The sequence below is a fragment of the Drosophila tropicalis genome, unplaced genomic scaffold (assembly GCF_018151085.1).
Source record: "Drosophila tropicalis isolate 14030-0801.00 unplaced genomic scaffold, ASM1815108v1 contig_443, whole genome shotgun sequence".
NCBI classification, from domain to species: Eukaryota; Metazoa; Arthropoda; class Insecta; order Diptera; family Drosophilidae; genus Drosophila; species Drosophila tropicalis.
In genome coordinates, this window is record NW_027172907.1 from 4,825,875 (window position 1) to 4,846,837 (window position 20,963).

General features: G+C 38.6%; 1 protein-coding gene across 2 annotated transcripts in view; it reads left to right on the plus strand.

The window, feature by feature from the left end:
* Nucleotides 1-20,963, plus strand: part of Eip74EF (Ecdysone-induced protein E74) — a 47,892-nt gene that overhangs the window by 20,661 nt on the left and 6,268 nt on the right. The window contains exon 1 of one of the 2 annotated variants that reach the window (XM_068285849.1): nucleotides 7,694-9,035. The exons of the other annotated variant lie outside the window; for it this stretch is intronic. Within the exon in view, the coding sequence (XP_068141950.1) occupies nucleotides 7,802-9,035 (1,234 nt within the window). The 5' untranslated portion in view covers nucleotides 7,694-7,801. Of the gene's footprint in view, nucleotides 1-7,693; nucleotides 9,036-20,963 lie in introns of those variants that run through there. 2 annotated transcript variants of the gene reach the window in all.

Below are 20,963 nucleotides of genomic sequence, written 5' to 3' on the forward strand. Positions count from 1 at the left end.
AACAATCAGCAATTTCCTTTGCGTTTACTTTTCTTCATCTTTGTCTAGAGCTTTCGATTTCGTTTAATTAAAACGCATAAAACTTGATTCGCTTGTCTAAATAAAAATATAAAAAAAAAAAGAAAAAAGGATTCCAACAATCTCTTCTGGCTGCTTATTAGAGTCAAGTCAAGTTGACTTGAGTATCAAGTCTCTCTTTCTCACTCACTCACTCACTCACACACTCTTTCTTGCCATTGACAGTGACTGTCACAAAAGATAGTTAACAAAATATAAGAAACAGAAAAATATTAAGAAAAAATAACGTTTACCAATCTTATCATTGACATTGACTATAAACTTGCCCACATCAGCATTTACCACTAGGTAAATTTAGTCGTCGTAGTAGTAGGTATTAACAGCAAAAAGGCAAAAACTCATAATAATTATAATTATGAACAACTTCATCGTCATGATGATGAAAATTTTTTGCACTTTGCTCTTTCGCTTTTTGAGGTAGTTTCTTTTTTTATTTGGATTTTGTTTATATTTGTTTTTTCTGTTTTTCGGTTTTTTTTCTTTTAATTTTTATGTAATTTCAATAACAAAAACTGCCAACTAAGAACTTGTTGGCCACTTAACTTGGTCATAAGTGACGGCGGTCAAGGTTCTACAACACTTTAACAACATTTTTTTGTCTCTAGCTCAAGTGACACACACACACACACACACACACAAACACACCATTTTTCTGACACATGTAATGGGCCGCGTTTTACATGGGAAAAAAAACAAGCAATTATTGCTCATACGCAATGTTGGGCCGCACACCTTTCTTTTCTTGTTCTCTCTCTCGATGATGATGATCATGATGATGATCATAATGATGGTCAAGTGCAAAATTAAAGTTTCTCCGACTTATTCTAGAAAATGGGGGAAATAAGAAAAGTAAAACCAGTCACCAGTTTTAACTGCTCTATGTGTGTGGTGGGGAAGGTTGAAATTAGTTAATGAAAATCTGCTTAGGTGCTCAGGTGCAATGCAAATGCATCAGCAAAAAAAAAGGTAAACAAAATGCAAACATATGTCAAGTCGAAAACTTCCTCAACTGTCATGCGAAGGTCATATAGCAAAATCGGAACTACTTTATAGCAAATGGCAAGCCCATTGGACAAAAACTGATTACTGAAAGAGTTTTTAGTTTGATGACAAGACTTTTGTTTAACACTTTTGTTTATTGGCAAAAATAACGTGTTAAAATCAATTTGAAATAATTAGGTATGCAATAATATCGATAGTCATTATGCCCTTCGATATTAATCGATGGTTTGTTAAGAGGTCAGGGCTGATTCTTTGTATTTCAAAAAAAGTTGTAAAAATGTTTAATTTCTTTGAATTCTTTGACTTTACAGAATGATAGATAAATAAACAATATACTTCTAAAAACTATAAAGTTTCTTCGTAATAATTGATTATTTCTTCGAAACTGATTTTATGGTAAATGATCTAGGAGGGGAACTTCTTGAGGTGGAGTAGATCAGATTTCTAAATGTTTGTGCGCTTTGTTCTTTTGAAAGCTAAACAATGCAATTTTGTAGAAGAACCGGACTAAGTCTACCTCTTTTCCTGGTAGTTTAAGTATTGGCCCTACATAATATGCCAGGTTTAGCAAACTAAAGACACACTTCAAGTCTCTCAAAGTCTAAGTTAGTTGGAGGATCGTTAGTACATTTCTTACTTCCTATTTATAAATTATAATACTTCTGTCTCGTTTTGTTTTGCATTGGCGCAATTAGTTTAATCTCATTCATTTGGGTAATCCTCCTCCATATCATATCATCATATCAAATGTGCATCAGGGTAATCTTTTAGAAAATCTCATTCAAGGCATCAAGCATTTTATTCCCCAGTCATGGAGCCATTATAAATGTCACTCAATTAACCCACAAACGTCTCTCAAAAAGAAGAAAAAACAACATTTCGACAATGACAAAGACAAAGAACAAAGACAGATGAAATGTGATGAGATGAGATGAGATGAGATGAGGAGAGCTTCTACTACTACTACTATCCCATAACCAGACCAAACAACCATCCTAAACCCCAAAAACAACATCAACTAACCCATCATCTCATCACCCAATCCTCTGCTTATTCAATCCAATCCCGGACCGATTCTCGAAGCCGTAACAATTACAAGTCTGCTTTAGCTTTAGCTTTTTGTGTCATTTTGTCGCGTTTGTCGTTTTTGGCAATCGTTCGAAATCGACTGGTGAAAGAGGGGGCAGGAATGGGGAGTGGGGAAGCGCCGAGGGTAGTAATTCGGGTTTTCTGACTCTGATTCTTTCTGTTGTTGTTGCTGTTTCTGTCTGCAGGTTAGTCAGTCAGTCAATTTCGTCAGTCGCACATTCAGTCAATGCGACAATTTGCTGGGTTTGAGTGCATGGCGCGTGTATTAGATGATGATATGAGGTCATTCACTGCTGTTTACACCAAAAAAAATAAAAAAAAAAAACAACAGAAAACAACAACAACAAAACCAACACCATCAAAATATGTTGTCTCGTCTTTGCTGCTGTAGCTGCTGTCGACGTTCTCTCGAATGTGTGTGTGTTTGTGTGTGTGTGTGTGTGTGTGTGTGGATGACGGTGTTGCCTTCAAAAATTGAAAGGAACTGAGAACTGGGAGCTTTGCTAGCTGGTGGTGCGAGGTGGGGCTGGAGCTGGAGCCACTGACTGACTGACTGTAAGCAATACCAAAAACAAAAAAAAAAAATACAAAATCCCCCCCACCAACTTTTGCTACTTGCTTTTGGCCTGCTTATACTTATAATACATACACATTTCCGACATCTTCCTAACCCATCGTCCAAGTGTCTGGACAGGCGGCAACACTATAGTGTCTCGGCGGATTGAGGTGGCGGTGGTGGAGGATTTCGCTTGCAGTCGTCATCATCATTGGCACAGTAGTTCTTAGATATTTGTGCTGAAGTAATTTGAGGATTCATTTAAATTAAAGTATAATTTCAAAGAAATTATAACGGAGCTTTATATCAGAAACTAATATAAGGAGAATATAGTTTTATGATTATATAGGCTCCATTTTTTATGATATATATTAGAGATTTGTTTCTTTAAGGGAATTTATTACGATATACAATAGAGATTTGTTTCTTTAAAGGAATTCATAGATTACAGAAAAAGTAATTAAACAAATGATTTCAATATTTAAAAACTAAATCATAAAAATAATTCGATTTAGTTTAGATTTCGGTCACATTATTTAATAATTAAACGGGCTCGTCATTTGGTGTAACAGTTTTACAAAAATATTCAAAACTTGATATAATTTTTGAATTCTTTCTATTTTGGTTTCAATATTTTGCGTGTTTATGTGCCACTGTGGCTCATGCGTTTGCTGTTGGCTGTTCAATGACTTCTGTTGAAACATGAATCGGCTACACACAGAAGTCGTCCGCGCGCTCTCACACCGCACAGAAGGAGTCAAGAAGCTCAGTGTGGAACCATTCTAGCTAGAGCTATCCAATCCCAAAACCCCAAACTCAGACTTAAATCCCACACCCAATCTCAGTCCACTTTGGTTTTGGGTTTTAGTTTGTCTTCTTCTTTTGCGTTTTCTTCTTCTTCATCGGTTCAGTTCAGTTCAGTTCAGTTCGGAGCCACCTAATGCGCTTCCTCTTCTACTATTTCTACTTCTTCTTCTTCTTGTTCGAATCAACATAAAAAAAAAAAAAAGTTCTTTTACGACTGTCTGTCTCCCTTTGGACTCAGTCTCCTTGCCAAAACGAGAGAAAACGAAAACGAAACGATACGAAAGGAAAAAAAAAGAATAAATAAAAAGGAGCCGTCTGCGGCAACCAAACCCTAAAATACTCTGTCCATTCCTGTCCCAACGAGCCACCTTCCCGGTCCTCCGCCCCCCCTTCGCCATTTGCCCCTGCCACCCGCTCTACCGCGCTTTAGATGGCAGTTGTCGGTACATTGGACTCATTTCACACACATGCACACACACACACACACACACAGTAAAAGTATGTCTGTGTTGTTGTCGTCGTCGCCTCATTTAGGTTCTTCTTTAACTAAGCAACCCAACCCCCGTATCCCCTCCCTTCCGTTCGACCTCTCAAAAAGTCGCCTCCTTGTTCTAAAAACAAAACTCTTCCTTCTGATGTGCCCTGCTACTGCTGCTGCTGCTGCTTCTCAAAGTCGTCGTCGCTGTCGCTGTCGTTGTTGCTCTGCTTCCTTTATTTGCAACAACTTGCTCTCTCGCTTCCACACTTGCAATCGCAAATCGTCAAAGTAAATGTAAAGGCCCCCAACAGCAGCGGCAGCAGCAGCAACAACAACAACAACAGCAATCAAACAAACGGAAAGTGAAAATTTGCTCTACTGCCAGAGAGAGAGCTAAATAAAAAGTGTGATAGAAAAGAGAGAGAGAGCGCGCGCTCTCACACATACGCACACACTTGCATTGAGTCATAATCATGTCGATTGCAGCAGCAGTAGCAGCAGCGGCAGCAGCGACGCCAGCGACAGCGTCAGCATTGCCTTCTCTTGCCAAACATGTTCCTGCTTGCTCTCTCTCTCCCGTTCGCACTTGCTCTCCTTCTGTCCACCCCCCATGATCGTGTTTAGCCCTTTTTTATATAGCCTGACCCATTTGGAGCTACGATAGCTGCACACACACACACATACACTGAATGAAGTTTCGCTTGCCTCTTGCCACATGCCACACGCCACACTTGCTGCTGCTGCTGCTGGTGCTGGAAAATGAGGATGCTGGCAAAGAGGAGAGCACTGGGTCTGGGTCGTTGAATGTTTTTTAATCGCCATCACCCAGAGAGTGGTCTACGTGCCTCTGTCTCTATATATACATATGTGTGTGTGTGTGTGTGTGTGTAGGCTTATTGTAATTGTGTGCCTTCATATAGGGCCTATGTATGTATGTATGTATTTATGTGTTTGTATGCATGTTGAGGAATATTTATATCCCACATTTTAAAGCAAACGATCTTGATCTTGAAATCTCTCGAATCTCACAAATGACTTGAGAACTCAAAGCAGAGGAAATAAGGAAATGAGTGTGTGTGTGGATAAATAAATAAGAAAGAGCAAAAAACAAAAACAGAAACAGGAAATGTTTTCAACGTTAAAAAGAGGTAACAAGAAAAAGATTTCATAACTAGCCCTCCCCCCCACCAATACCAGTGAATCGATTGAGTACATCAGATCAAACAGATCACATCGATTTAATTAATTACTCAAAGGAGGTAAACCAATTTCTTTCATCAAATCTTACATAACATAATAATATAAGTAATCTATCATCATTTTCTTAAATGAAACATTCATTTTGCTTACTCAATATTCCACACAAAGCATTATTTATAGATCTGAGCCAGAGCGGTGACCAGTTACCATTATTTAATCATTTGAATTTTGTGTGATATGTTTCGTTTTTCTCCGGATATAATCCAAATATCTTTAGATCAATCAATCAATCAATCAAGCTGTAACAAAAACCTAGACTTTGGAGTCCTGTTCAATGCCTGTTTCGGTTTATATACTACAGATTTTTGGAAGCATTGGATCTTTCAAATAAAACTGATTAAAGACCCTAAAAAGTCGTTTTGAATTGATTAGACCAATCTTATATGGTATTATTTTCTTATGAGATTTAATTACAATTTTCTTATACGAATTCTATTGGTAAATGATTATAATTTGGCCAATCAGTGAATTGAAAGAGTTTAACGATCCTGTCCCCAAGTCTTCTTGGGTTAAGAGATCTCGTCATCGGTGGATTAACCCACTGTGCCCCATAAAAAAGTGTCTTAATCGTTCCATACCAAGGGGCGCTATGTTTGCCCCACTCGATGTGGGGCTCCAACAAGAATTGCATGCAAATGCGCATGTGGCACACAAAAGTTCCCCCAAACACAAACACACACACACAAATACACACAATTAAGCAGCTGCAACAAGAAGAAGCAACAACAGCAGCACAAAAGAGAGAGAGAGAGCAAAGAATATATATATATATGTGTATGTGTGTGGGAGAGACAGCGAGAGCGCCAAACATTTTTGCTCGCTCGCCAAACTGTTACGTTTTGTTTGCCATTTCGTCGTCGTCGCCGCCGTCGTCGTCGTCGTCACGAGTGGAGCTCCGTCGTTTGGCTGGGTGGTTTGCTTGGCTCTCCGGCAAAGTTTTCGCAATCGCAGCGACGCCAACATCGCAGCCAACTTCGCCACTGCGGGCAGAGAGAGCGATTGGCCAAACGAACGAACGAACAAACGGGCGTTCAGTCAGCGCGAGTCAAGCAAAGCAAGCGAGCCCCATTCAAAATTTTTGCCGTTGCTGCTTGCTCACTTGGCGTTTTATATTATTATTATCATTTTTTTTTTTGGTTATTTATTTCTGATTTGTTTTTTTTTTTTTTTTTTTTTTGGTTGTTATTTTGGTTGGTTGGCTATTTTCCTTGATATCGCTGTCATCATCGCCGCCACCACCAACAACACCACCGAAGTCATCGACAAAGTTGTTGCATTCTAATTGTGCATGTGTGCGTGCTGCTGCGTGCGTGCGTGAGTGAGTGAGTGAGTGCGGCGTGCGTGTGTGCGCTGCTGTTTGCCTTTTACACCTGCGTGTGTGTTGGTGAGTGGGGCGCGCGCGCGCTTTTGCGAGAAACATCGTCACTGTTCGCTGTCGCCGACGCTGCCTGCTCTCGACGTCGACGTTTACGTCGCGACTTCGTTGTCGTTGTCGTCGCTGCAACATTTTTGTGTTGTTTGCGCCTAACAAACACTCGCAGCGGTTTTTGTGCTGACTTTAGATTTTAGTTTTGCTGATACCGTAAGAGATAAATGACGTGCCGCGGCGGCACCACTTCACATCAAAAAAAGAAAAAATAAAACCATCAACAACACAGAGCAGAAAATTAATATTTAAACAAAGTATATAAAAAAAAAAACAAATATTGCCAAAAACTAAATTAAACAAAAATTTCTAACAAGAAACAAAGGAAAGAAACTTACTCAGCAATTCAAAAGTCAAATAAACAAATTTTTTTTTTTTGTCATCGTCTCAATTGCAATAACAACATCAATGCCTCAGCAACATGCAACAACAACATGCCGCACCAACAAACAATCTGAACAGCAGGTGGCCACCAGCAAGTTTTAAGCCAAGTTTTAGATTCTGATCATCCTAGATCTGTATCTATCTATGAGATGTGTTATGGGCGATGCCGGCATCGTCATCTCCGTCACCGATGCTGCAGAGGCTAATGTTGCTGTTAATGCAGTTGCCGCAAGTGTGCAGCTAATTCCCAACACCTACAACAAAAACAACCAACAACACGTCCAAAATTAGTGCAAAACAGATGAAGAATTAGCAACAACAACAACAACAAATTACAAATACCTCAAAACCAACAAAAACAACAACAACAAAACCCACAACGAACAACAAAGTGCAAAAAATTATTGAAAAATTTTTTTAAAAATTAAAAGCAAAAGCTAAAAGTTTAAGCGGAATCACACACACACATATATATTAAGGAAAAGTTCAATTTTAGTGCAATTAATGAAATGGGATATGAAAATTCCCATATAATCCCCTTGTAAAAGCATACATTGCGTATACGCAATCTCTACTTGGGGTTAAAGAATTTTTTTTGTTTATTTTTTGTTTGAAAAAAAGAGGAAAAAACACCCAAAAGCAACCTCTTTGATAAAGAAGGAAAAAAGATAATAAATATATATATTCTTGAGAACATCACGCATACGTCGCGGTGTACAAAATGATTATGGTGCAACATTTGGTGGCTGCCACAGCGCATAATTTTGCTAGCCAGGCGGCAGCCCTAGCCAACGTAACCAGCTCCTCATCATCATCATCATCATTATCCTCGTCATCATCGCTGTCGTCGTCGTCGTCATCTTCTTCGTCATCATCGTCTTTGTCGTTGTCATCGTCGTCCTCCTCCTGTTCAACATCATCGGCCACACCAACGCCTGTGGCATCTCCGATAACACCCACATCGCCCACTACAGCCAGGACATCGCCCACGCCACCACCATTGGTAGCAGCAACAGTGGCCGCCGCCACAACGACGCCACCATCTCCAGTTCCAATAGCAGCTATAGTTCCAATTCCAGTCGCAGTCGAGGAATCCAACTCATCGCCATCGCCTTCACCACCATCTCCACCAGTGAAGGCGGCTGCTGTTGCTGGATTGGAGTTAACTGCTGAATCAACAAAGCCAATGCGAGTCAAAGTTGAACGGGAAACAGGTGCCATAGATGTCAGCGAGTCAGCAGAGTCTACAACAGCGACGTCGACGACAACGACTACCACGAGTCCAAGTTCAGTTGATGTAGAGAAAATTTTGGTGTCTAATCCGGAGCCAGAAGGCGAACTCGAACTTGAACCCGACGTAGAGCAGCAGTGCTCTCCGCCTGCAGCTGATGAAGAGGAATCCTCAGATTGTCGTGAATTCAAGGTGCTCTACAATCATCTAAGGCAACAGCAGCAACATCAACAATTACCCTCGCCGCAAGCGGATAAAACCCGCAGCACTTTGGATGATGTCTCAAAAATACTTTGGGAACGCAAACAGCAACTACAGCGCAGCTCGGTGATCACTAGCAATGTCCATGTCGTGCAGGCCATGATGCAACAGCCGCAGCCGCAACATCACCAGCAGCAGGAACAGGAGCACCAGCAGCAAATGATGAGTGACATTGAGGATGAGGAAACTATATTGGAGGAGGATATCGATGCGGATGTGGAGGCGGATGCCGACGACGAAGAATTGCTGGAGCAATATCAAGATGGTTATGACTCACCATTGGATCTGTCGTTAAGTAGTGCCACAACAGCAGCTGCCACAGCGGCAGCGGCCAACCGCAGACGAGGACGCACTTACTCTGGCACAGAATCCGATGATTCGGCCCAATGTGAAAGGGCGCGAATGCGTCTGAAGCCAGCGGAACGTTCGGCTGCCTATAAAAAGAGCTTGATGAAGCGTTACTGTAAGTTTCCCCCACTAAAAATATAATTTATATCGGAAATGAATATCATAATTTATAAGAACTTTAAACCAATGAATGGGAGAACAAACTGAATGAAGGGAGCAAACTTTACGTACTTTTTCTTAATAATCTTTGTTGAGTTTGTTTATCAAACTTTTTGTTTGGCTAGTAAATGTGCAACTTGTGCAACATTTAACCACAACAGCAACAACAACAACAAGAAACAGTCATAGGCAAATTATTTACACAATCTTCCTCTTCATTTAATTTATGATGAAAGTAAAATTCCATAAAAATAAAAGAAGAGAACATAAAAATTATGTCTTTTACGAGATATTTTTATATCCACTCAATATATTTGGTGTTTTTTGTTTTCTTTTTTAATTTTTATTTTCGTTAAGATGCCTTGGCCAATAAATCCTCTACAAGTTGTTGCTGCCATTGGTATTATTATTGTTGTTATTTTTATGTTAAAACAATTGCCAATCGACTACGACGACTCCCACCCATAACAATAATATATAGACAAAGGGGCAAATGAAAGGTTGTGGCAAACAACACGACTTTTGCGATACTCTGTAAACTGTGCAACATTTTGAATTGATCATGAGCTATTCGAAAGCGAAGTGTGACTTAAACTGGACGAGAATATTTTAAGACTCTAGATCTAGATCTAGATTAAAGAATACATCTTAGGCAGTTGAGAACAGATAATTGAGCAACAGGAGAGTTAATGATAGAGAATAGAAAAGAGGTCAATTAAAAATCTATGAGAAGTGTAAGCACTATCTAATCTATATCCTGGGAACAGATACCTAAAGTTAATAACGGATATATGGCTACAGGATAATTGGCAACAGAACTAGAACTAGGAAACTCCATTCACATGATCTACCCTATAAAGACCTATGAATGTATGTATATATAACCCCATTTAAACTATTGTGTAGGGTAGCATTTAAAACGGTTTCCCACCACTATATAGCATCTCCCTTCCCCCCACCCCAGTTACTTTATCTTCTTCTTTTGTTTTACTCTCCTCTTTTGCCCCTTCCTCTCTCTATCTCTCTGCTGTGATCTCGTAGCTTAGCTTCCTCTCAAATCTTTCACTTGCCAAAATTGTGAAATGTCAATTTGGCAACAACAACGAAAAGTAAAAATTTATAACAGCAGCAGCAACAATAACAACAACAACAATAACAAACTAATGCCTCCCGCTACAGACAAGCAACAACAACAAAATTTAACAAAAACTACAACCGAAAAAAAAGACAACAAAGACAACGCAAACGCAAAATAAACATTATTTAAAATAGCGCAATTTCCGTCGACTTCTCAGCTGCTATTGACGTCGACGGCGCTGCCTAAGTCAAAAGGAAAAAAAAAATAGAGTCGAGAGTGCCCCCAACAACAACAACACAGCTAACCAGCCAGTCAGCCAGCCAACTGAACGACCGACAAACCGACCGACCAACCGACCGAACGACCCACCGACCGCTTCGTAACAGTTTCCTAACCCACCTCAACAATTTTATTGATTACTTTAGGCGGCAAACGCACAGCGGCAGCAGCAGCAGAAGCAGCAGCAACAACTACTACTACGAAAAAGGCGGCGAGAGAGAGAGAAACCAAAGCAAAGCAAAGCCAAAGCCAAAGCAAAAGTAAAGTGGAAGAGTGTGGGATCTAGCGAGAGTTAACTATGCTTTTCTGCTCTCTCGGTTTTTGGGGGGCTCTCTGCTGCTGCTGCTGCTGCTACTGTTGCCGCTGCATTCGCTAGTTTCCTATGTCTCTCTATGAGTGTATGTGTGTGAGAGAGTCTCTATGTGCATGTGTGTGAAATAGTTTCCCAGTCACTTGAGTGCTGCTCTAAAACTGCCAAAGCCAAGCCAAAGCAACTTACCAACAACAACAACGACTGCTAAATGCTTCAAGCTTTAGAGCTCTTACACTTGCTACATGGCCCCATATATATATATGTATATATCTTTTATATATATACATATATCTTCTTATATATATAATATGAGTCTTGGCTTCGTAACCCTAGCCAAACAACTTGTTTCCTCTATTTGACTTTTACACGGGGCGTCGTCGTCGGCAACATGGGACGCAACAAAGTCAGTCAGCTGCCCCTTTAACTACACTGGCCCTGCCCCCCTTCTCGTTTAACTTCCCCATTCAACAGCAACTTCTTCCCTTTTGGAGACTCTCTTGGCCAAGCTTTACTTTACTTTACCTCACTTCACTTCACTTTACGCTTTACTTTTTGACTTTTGCAACGCAGATTTTCATTTTTTTTTTTTTTCGCAGTTCGCAGCTTTAAGATACATACTAAGGAAGAAAAATCCGTACATAGATACATTTTTAAAAAGGGCGTCAGGCACTTGAATTTTATTCCAAACGCACACACACACACACACACAACTCTTGTGTGTGCATGTGTTTGTATAGTTTCTTGTATTTGTGCGGAAATGCGCTTCGCTCACAACTTGGCGCAAAGTGGGCGTTCAAATTGGGGTTATTGAGTGAATGGTGCCACCGCATGGGGCAAGAGCGACAAAAGGGGTGGGGATGGAAGTGGGAGAGTCAAGCGATTTATATGACTGACTTAAGTCGATTTCTGTGTAGCTAAAATCAAGCAGTAATTCTAAATAAAACATTTATAAACTTTTGCATAATATTGTAAAGTCAAATTGAATGATTTAATAGAAGAAAAGACCCCAAAATCATTTTAAATTTTTAGCCTAATGCTTATTCTCTCTAAACTCTATACTCTAAACTTAATTAAACTAAACTAATATATGAAAATATTGCGAGAATAATCAGCACATGAAATTGAAGGGTTTATACAGAACATAAACCGTTTCATTATCATAAAAAGGTAAAAATATATCAAACCTAAGCATATTAACCGACGCTCAAGGTCAATCTTGAAGAAGAAAATTTCAAAGGTTAAAGAACCAACAAGTTCTAAGGTCAGCAGATTTGGTTAAAGACTTAATATACATATAAATATATATATTTGTCAGAGTTACCAACAAATAGAAAGTCAATGTAAACGTTTTGAAGGCGAACCTTTAGATACTTTTGTTAATGTTTTCACATGGTCTTAAAAAATTTGGAGTTGACCCATTTTGTAATCCTACAATTGTGATACATATGTATTTAGATTGATATATAGCTGAAGTATAAGACATTGATGAAATGTTTTGTTTTGTTATGTTTTAATTATTACAAAATCCATTTGCATTCTCTTTCTCTCTCACACTCTCTCAATGGAAGCCACAAATCAAACTCCATCAAGTCATGATAATGATGATGATGATGATGATGGGGCCCTTCATCATCTTTGGTCTTTAGTCATCATATATTATATGCACAAATATATATTCACATTCGCATTGCCAACTTTTTCGTTTGGTTGTTGTTGTTTTGTTCGCTCTGAAGTATTCCCAAGTTGAAAACTTTATTTCTCACACACACTCAGAGACTGGAGAGGATTTTATTTATATGTATTTGTATATATGTATCTAGTATATGATATATATTTTCCGCTTACAACATTGTAGACATTTTTTTTCTCTTCTTCTTCTTGTTGTTTATTATTTATTTTTCCGCTTTTTTATTTTAACCTTTTTATTTCTACACGACTTGATTTTTGGGGTATTTGTGTGTTTTTTTTTTTGTTTGTCGTTTTTACCTTCAACCTTTTGCCGATGCCGTTGGCTTTTCTCTTGCCACCCACTCACACACACACACACACACACACTCGCAAAGATTTGCTAGAGAATACGCGGGGGCAACTTTCAATTGCGACATGCGGCAGAGAAACAGCCAGCCAGCCAGTCAGTCAGTCAGTTAGCCAGCCGCTTACGCTCTTTGCTGCTCCCCTCTTTCCTCTTTCCTCTCTCTCTCTCTCTCTCTTTCTCTCTCTGTCTCTCACTTTGTCTCTCTTTGGTTTTTACATGACAAACCAGCTTAGCTTTGGTGAGTGAGTGTCTCTCTGTATTGGTGTGTGTACTCTGTGGGAAATAGTGAAAAAAGAGCGCAAGTCAGTTCCCCCCCATAGCCGCCCTTACCCCAGCCATCATCTTCCTTCCATTCTCCGGCAAGCGCCTCACTCTTGTTATAGCCACCCAACTCGCTCTGTTTGTTGCTGCTGCTGCTTTGAGGCCTAACGTAAAACATTTTGAGGTAGGTTGGGAATAGATTGGCAACAACTGAGTAAAGACACACACACACTGAGACAGAGAGGCAGACAGACACCGACAACACACACACACACACACTCAGCGAATGCGCGGAAAAACTTAAATTTCTCGTTTCGAGGCAAGAAATTAGCAAATGATTTTCCATTTTTTTTTTCTTTTCGCTTTTTTTTTTTTGTTTTTTGCTTTAACCCAAATACGGCTGCGTTTTAGAATTATGTAAGCTAGTCTGTGTCTACCTCCTGAACCGCCCCACCTCCCACTCCACCCCCTTCTGCATTTGTATCTGTATCTTTCTTTTACTCTGCGTGTTGTAATCGGCCTTTTTGTTTTTTTTTTTTTTTTTTTTTTTAATTGCCAAGATGGAAGTTCTCCTTATCTGTGTGTGTTGCCCATTGATTGGGGCACACGATAATAAGTCAAGAAAAATAGAGAGATAGAAGCATGTGTGTGGCTGTGTGTGTGTGTGTGTTTGGTGTGTAAAGATTATGTCATATATATCTGTCGTAATGCGGTTACAAAATCTGTTTAGCAAATTGTTTTAAAGGAACTATTGCCCTGGGAGTAATGAAGTCGTATAGCATATGGTCAACAGATCGATAAATTGATGTGGGGAAATGGGGACAGACACATAAAGAGAGAGACAGAGAGAGAGAGAAAAAGCGAGAGAGAGTAATACAGAGAGTGAGGTCAAGGTTTAACTTGTTGCAGGGTCAGCATAAGAGTCCACTACACTGTTCTAATGACAAGTTCCTGGAAATTCGAAATTCTAAAATCTCACATACCATCAATTAGCACTTGTAATGTAATATGTGTTCGATCTTGTGATAGAAAACTCTTCTTCAACTCTTCTTTAATCAAATAGAACGAGTGATAGCAGAACGTGTTAATTGTTAAACCAAAAAAAAGAAAAAAGAAAACAACATGAAATCACGATGGTTTTGCATCATGATACAGAACGGAAACTTCTTAATATTTTATATTTTTCTTTCATTTTTTACAAATATTTACAAATATTTTACAAAAGAACTGAAAAGAATTGTAGAATAAAAGGTTTTAATAATATCACTCATACGACATGTGGCCAAGTTAGAAGTATCTTAATCATTGTAATACATATAAATCAAATGTAATACCTATATATGTATATTTATTTTCCATTTCAATTGTGTCTGTAGTTTATATCGATTTCAATATTTCTCGGAAAATTCTAGAGCTAGACTTTCGTTGAATTGGAAAAGAGAGTTACATATCTAAATAAAAAAATATGTATAAACAAAGTTGATACTGCCACCTGCAAGTATCGAAACGAAATTCTTAAATAAATAAAGACACTTTATATTATATACATATATACCATATACAAATGTATATATGTATGTTTGGGGCATATATGCACTCTAGAGAGTTGTTGCCTTTATTTAAATTATTACAAAATTTTTTTGGTCAATTTAAATGTTATACAAATTGCGTTTCAGGCAAATGCGTCAATCTATATGCATATTATACCACATACAATAAAACACATACATACATACACACTTATGTACATATATATATGTATATAAAAGTACTTAATGACAAATTAAAACAAAATTAGCAACAACACCAAACAAAAAGTTACATTATATTTCCTTTATATTATTTATTTTACTTTTTTTCTTCTTGTTGCTGGTTTTTTTTTTGTTTTGTTCTTTAATTATTTAGTATAGAAAGCAACAAATAGCAACAAAAATCAAAAAAAAAACATCAACAACAAATTTGTTGGTCGTAAATTTTTGTTCTTAATGCGGAAATATTAAAGAAGATATTTTTTTTCTGTAGCTCCGTATAAGTATATAGTAGGCATATAAAGTATAGGTATATATGTATGTGTGTATGTATTAACAACAATGAGAAATTGCTTTTGCCACATGCATGTAGAAATGTTTGTTTATTTGTATGTGTGTGTGTGTGTGTATGTCTGCTTTTAATAAACAATAAGAATCGTGCTGGTATGTGTGCTGCTGCTTCTTCTTTCACTTGCCATATGTCTGTGTCCGTGTGTCCGCTTGTTTGTATGTGTGTGTGCGTTATCCGCGAGACCTTGAACTTGAGACTGAATTTCCAAAAAGCGCACAACTCACACAAACACACACACACACAGACACACCCAAACGACAAGCAGCAAGTTTTTATTCTTTCTACCCATACAGAGACAGACACTCTCCTCACCCTTACCCACACACGCACACTCAGACACTGAGAGACAGTTGCGGATACAGACAAGAGTAAATGTGTCGGCATGAAAGCCAAAATAAGTCAGCAGAGCCAGAACAGGAATTTAGACAGAGATAGAGTGAAAGACGGTGAGGGGAGAGAGAGAGAGAGAGAGACAGAGAGGAAGACCATAAGAGTGACAAAGCAAGCCAGAAAGAGAGAGTGAGTAAGTAAGTGAGTGTGTGTTTAGAGATGGTAAAGGGACGTGCGGTAACAGAAGAGTACCAGAAAAAAAAAAACAGCGAGGAAGAAGGAGCGGGTGAATGTGGTGGCGGGGAAAGGGGGGTGGAGACACTGTGTCAAAATATGCCGCGCTGCTGACGTTACAAACTGGGAATAAAACTGGGAATGGTTTGCCTGCGTGTATGTGTGTGAGTTGTGGGGGGATCATCGAATGGGAATGGGGAAGAGACATCTACCAACCACATCCCAGTCATCACACACACACACACACACAGAGAAAAAGAAACGTACATACATACATACAATAGGCAAACAAACACATAAATTATAATATTTAAATATAGAACTTTTGCGTTGTTGTCGCCGTTTTTTCGCTGCCTTTCTTCTTCTATGCTGTTTTTTTTTTTCCTTTTTGTGTTGGCGATGCTCTTTTTGACAAGTATTTGCCCCCTCCACCTGCAACCCACCACCACCTCTCGCTTCACTTGTGAAGAAACAAAAGGGTTTAGATTGCTAAGAGGAAGACGAAAGTCAAGACTAGAATCAAATCTATTTGAAGAAGTCAACGAAGAGAGGGGACACGGGGAGCAGGGAGTAGAGATATGCATGAAGAATTGCTGTTAATGTTAGAGTATTTGTGAAATGGTGTAATTTTTGAAAGCATTTCTTCTTCGTTTTTTTTGGTGCTTAAGCTTTTCGTTTAATCAGTTGTTGTTGCTTTTGTACTGCTCTCCCCCTCTTTCTCTCTGTTTGATTTTCGTAACTGAATTTTACTTTCTTTAGACATCCCCCACCCTTTCTTTCACCACCCTTCCTACCTTCCTTCCTTCCTTCCTCTGGTCGTCCCCATAAATTGCATTTTGCAGTTTGTTGTTTTTGTTTCTTTCTTATTTGGGCAATGCAATAAAATATATTGTTATTATTATTATTAGTAATAAATAAATAAATGTATGCGTCTGCCTGACTGACTGACTTCCCTTGTGTGTGTGTGTGTGTATCTACAAAATGCACACACATCATTATTTTTGTGTATTTTGATATCAATTCCGGTTATTCTGCGACATATTTTAAAAACAAATTTGTTGTTTTTAGTTGACCGTTTTTGTTTTTTTTTTTTTTTTTTTTTATTGTTAAGCCGATTATCCAGTTACACGATGTGCTAAATATATTGAGATAACTAGAAAAATAACAGCAAATAAAATCAAAGCAAATATTTGCATTCAAAATGGATTTCCTGTGTTGGCAAAGGATTTCTGATTCATTGAGTTGCATGTTCCAGTTACAATTTTGTATATTGACTTCCCCTTTAATGCAAATCTACTTTCTAAACTAAAAACTTACATTTATATTAGTTTTCTGATGGCTTTTCACCTCAAAGCTGTTAGAATCAAGGAGGATATTGAACCATAACTTCTGCATTATTCACTTATTTGATTAGAATTGTTTCGATTTTTTACATTTTAAACAAAATGAATGAATTCTTCAAGGGTCTTAGTTAGGGTATATTACTTTTCTCATATATCAATCAGCGGCTTAACCATTTTAAAGGGGTATATACAAAGTCTAGCTTATACAATTGAAAGACAAATATTTACATGAACTAAGTGAAATTTTTTGTGTGTCATTTGATCCTCTGACATATTTAACAAATGAATGTGTGTGTGTGTGTGTGTGTGTGTAGGGAGAGAAAGAAATAAAAAAAAAAAAGCCAGCTTTAAGCTTTTAATAAGTAATTTTTATGATTAATGTCAGCTAAAAATCACAAACCGATGAGCAAGGGGGGAGTGAAGGCGGCGGGGGGCTCAGCCTACTCAACTCTTTAATAACGCACTTTTTTTTTATTATTATTTTGTCCAAAAATAACGCCCACAAAACGCAACCGCATAAAATAGGCCAATAACCAACAACAACATCAACAAAATGCCATAAACAATTACATATTGTTGTTGTTGTTGTTTTTGTTGTTGTAACTGTTTTTAAGCAGACAAGCGAGCGGCTTCTACAAACTTTCGGAACTACTATGAAATTGTAAACATATTGAAAATGATATTGTATGTCGATGAAACGGACCAATGGATGGATGGATGGATGGATACAGTCATTCATCCGTCTGTATAGAGTGTTGTATGCCTTAAACACGAGACCTTTGCTGCCGCTGCTGCTGCTTCAGAGAGACGGCACTGGTACTGGGCACATATCGGAGGCATTATAAACAACAACTAATCGCCTAAACCCCCCGCATACCTAATCATAGCAACAACAGCAACAGCAATAATGGCTCGTACCTACATTGACCTACTATTGCCGCAAATGCTGCCCGTATATCTGTACGACCGAATGACTGACTGACTGACTGCCTCCAATGTGTGTGATGTAACTGTCCCAAAACGCCGCGCACATATCAACAAGCCAGTTCAAGTCCAAATTCGGGGGAAATAATTCAAATTCAACAACAAGAAATAGCAAAAACAAAACAAAACAAAAACCAAACAACCATCAACAACAAAAATGAAACCAGAAAGACCACAAACATAGTCACTAGGTCGTAGTATCTAATACCCTTATAATGCATTAATCTAGTTAACTACATACCTTTAAAGCCTTCATTCTTATGAGCTCACATCTGATATACTTTGTTTCGTCCTGTTGGTCCTGCAAATGTTAAGAAAGCTTTCTAATTTATCTGAGGACACCAAACGAACTATCATGATGAATCAAAATCGTGATATCGGCCAACTTTTTGTTTAAAACTAGTTTTCAGTGATGATTAAATTGGCAATATACCTTTTTGAGGTAATAGGGTATATGGCCAACCAAAATACATGTACATGACTTTACCGTTAATTTCTTTGTGTGTGCGTGTGTGCATAGATGTTTGTTTGTTTGAATGTATATGATGTTTGCCAATTTCGCTTTGTTTTCTCGTAATATATTTAATTTATTTTTTTTTTTTTTTTGTGTTTTTATTTTTATTTTTATTAGACCGCGTTTTTAGAGGTCAGCGCACATTTGGCGCAGCATTGCAATGCGTTTTTCCCTTTCGCCTAAACCCCCCCGCATACCTTTTCCCTCTGCACTCTTCCTCTTACCTTCTCTCTTTTGGCTCTATGTGTGTGTATTTTTGAGGTCTTTTGTGCTGTTTTATTTAAATATTGTTTTTGGTTTTTTTTATTTTATTTTTGTATTTCTTTTATGCACCATTAAAGTTTACGTCTGGCTAGGCCGATTGGGGCAACATTTCGTTGAACTTTTCACACACACACACACACAGACACTCATAGCATTGCAATTTTCCAAACAAATTCATTTAGTTGATAGCTAACTGTGCGTATGAGTAATATAAATCACTCATACGCCCACTAGGCCAAATGCATAGAAACCAAAACCGGAAATATTATATGAAAATTGTAAAAATAATCTAAATATATATATTTAATCATGTGTGTGTGTGTGTGTGTGTGTGTGTGTGAGTGTATGGGGAGGTAAAAATATAAATAATTTGCATTGCCATTTGCCATTCTTGCAACTTTCGTGCACACCTGCTGCAAATTACGCATACGCCACATTGGCCAGCGACAGAGAGACACACAGACACACCAACAGAACTAGCAGCAAAACATGTGAGCATTTCCCATAGTGAATTCCACAGCGCGGGCCCCAAAACGGCAACCAGAAAAACGGCCAAAGCAGCAAAAACGAAAATCGGACAAACTGACAGGCATTTCCGACACGACCATCGACAGGCGATTAAAATTTAAGTAAATCGACAAAAACAAAAAAAAAAAAAACCCAAAACTAAAGAAAGGAAATTCTCAAATACCCAAAAGCCAAAAACAGCAAAATGAAAAATGTATAGGCCGCATACAGAAGCAAAACACATGTACATATGTATGTATGTATGTATGTGTGTGTGTATATTTATAATTTCCGTTTAACGGAAAAATGTATCTAGGTAAAAGTTTTCAAATAAAATGAAATACTTTGTTTATGTGTTGATAGATTTTGGTCAAGGAATTTGTCACAAATAAGTGGGAGAAGGGAGACTATTCTTGTTTAATTAAACGAGTTCAAATGAAGCCTTAGCTGAGAAAGAAGAGAGAGTAATAGAGAGAATAATGAGAAGAAAGAAGAAGCTTTTCAGAATAGTTGAAAGGATAATGCTGCTGAAACGAAAAGGTTTCCTTTTGACTAAATGAAGTATACTCATACATATATCCTTTTTACCTTTGCCATAGAAGAGACGAAGGATGGGTGGAATTGATGAGGTTTTGGGGAGGAGGGCGATTGCAGGAGTCAGTTTTTGCCTGGCCTGGCCAGTGACTGTTGTTATGCAGCTCGCACAGCTGTTTTGTTTTTGTCTCTATCTCCCTCTCTCGTTCTCTCTTTTTTTCCCGCAATTTCCGCCACGAATTGGTCGGTCGGTCGGTCGGTCGGTCGGTCGGTTTGTGGGTAAAATATTTACATTTCTACATTTTGTTTTTGTGTGCCATATTTCTTATTTTTATTTCAATTTTTCGTATTTGCTAGCTCTCCCCTCTCCACCAACTTGTCCCCCCTCTCTCTCTCTCTCTCTCTCTCTGTGTCTCTCTTTCTCTGTCCCTCTTTCCTTTTTATTTCTCGGTGTATCTGCAGCGGCTTTTGAATTTTTACATTTTATGAATATTTTGTTGTTGTTTTTTTTGTTTTACATGCTTCTCATTCACCCACAAAGTCGACGTCGTCGTCGGCAGCGACAGCGATGGAATGAAGGAACTGCGGTAGCAGTCGGTGCGGGTGTTTCGTTTGGTGGGTGGAGGGAGGGAGAGAGGCAGTGGGGGGCAGGCAATCAAAATGAGACGACGTCGACGGTTTGCTGCTTGTTTGTTTGTTTGTCTGTAAGCTTGTGTATTTAAAAAGCTGTAAAAAGCACACACACACTCACTCACACACACACACACGCATAGAGAGACAAACGTACAACATGCAATAATGCAGCCAGCAAAGCATAAATTGTAAACTCGTCGCCGACAAGCCTTGACCTGATTTCTCTTCCTCTCTTACTGCCGCCGCTGCCGCTGCTGTCGCTGTTTCTGCTGCTGCCAATTGTGTGCATGTGAGTGCCGACGACGACAAGTGTGTGTGTGTGTGTGTGAGTGTGCTTGCAAGCTTCATTGCTTGTTTGCTGCTGGCTGCTTGGCTTTTCCTCTGCATACTGCATTCGCCAGAGCGAGACAACACGCTTGCCTTGCCCACTGCGAGTGCTGTTTGTGTGTCTATGTGTGTGTGTGTGTGTGAACAG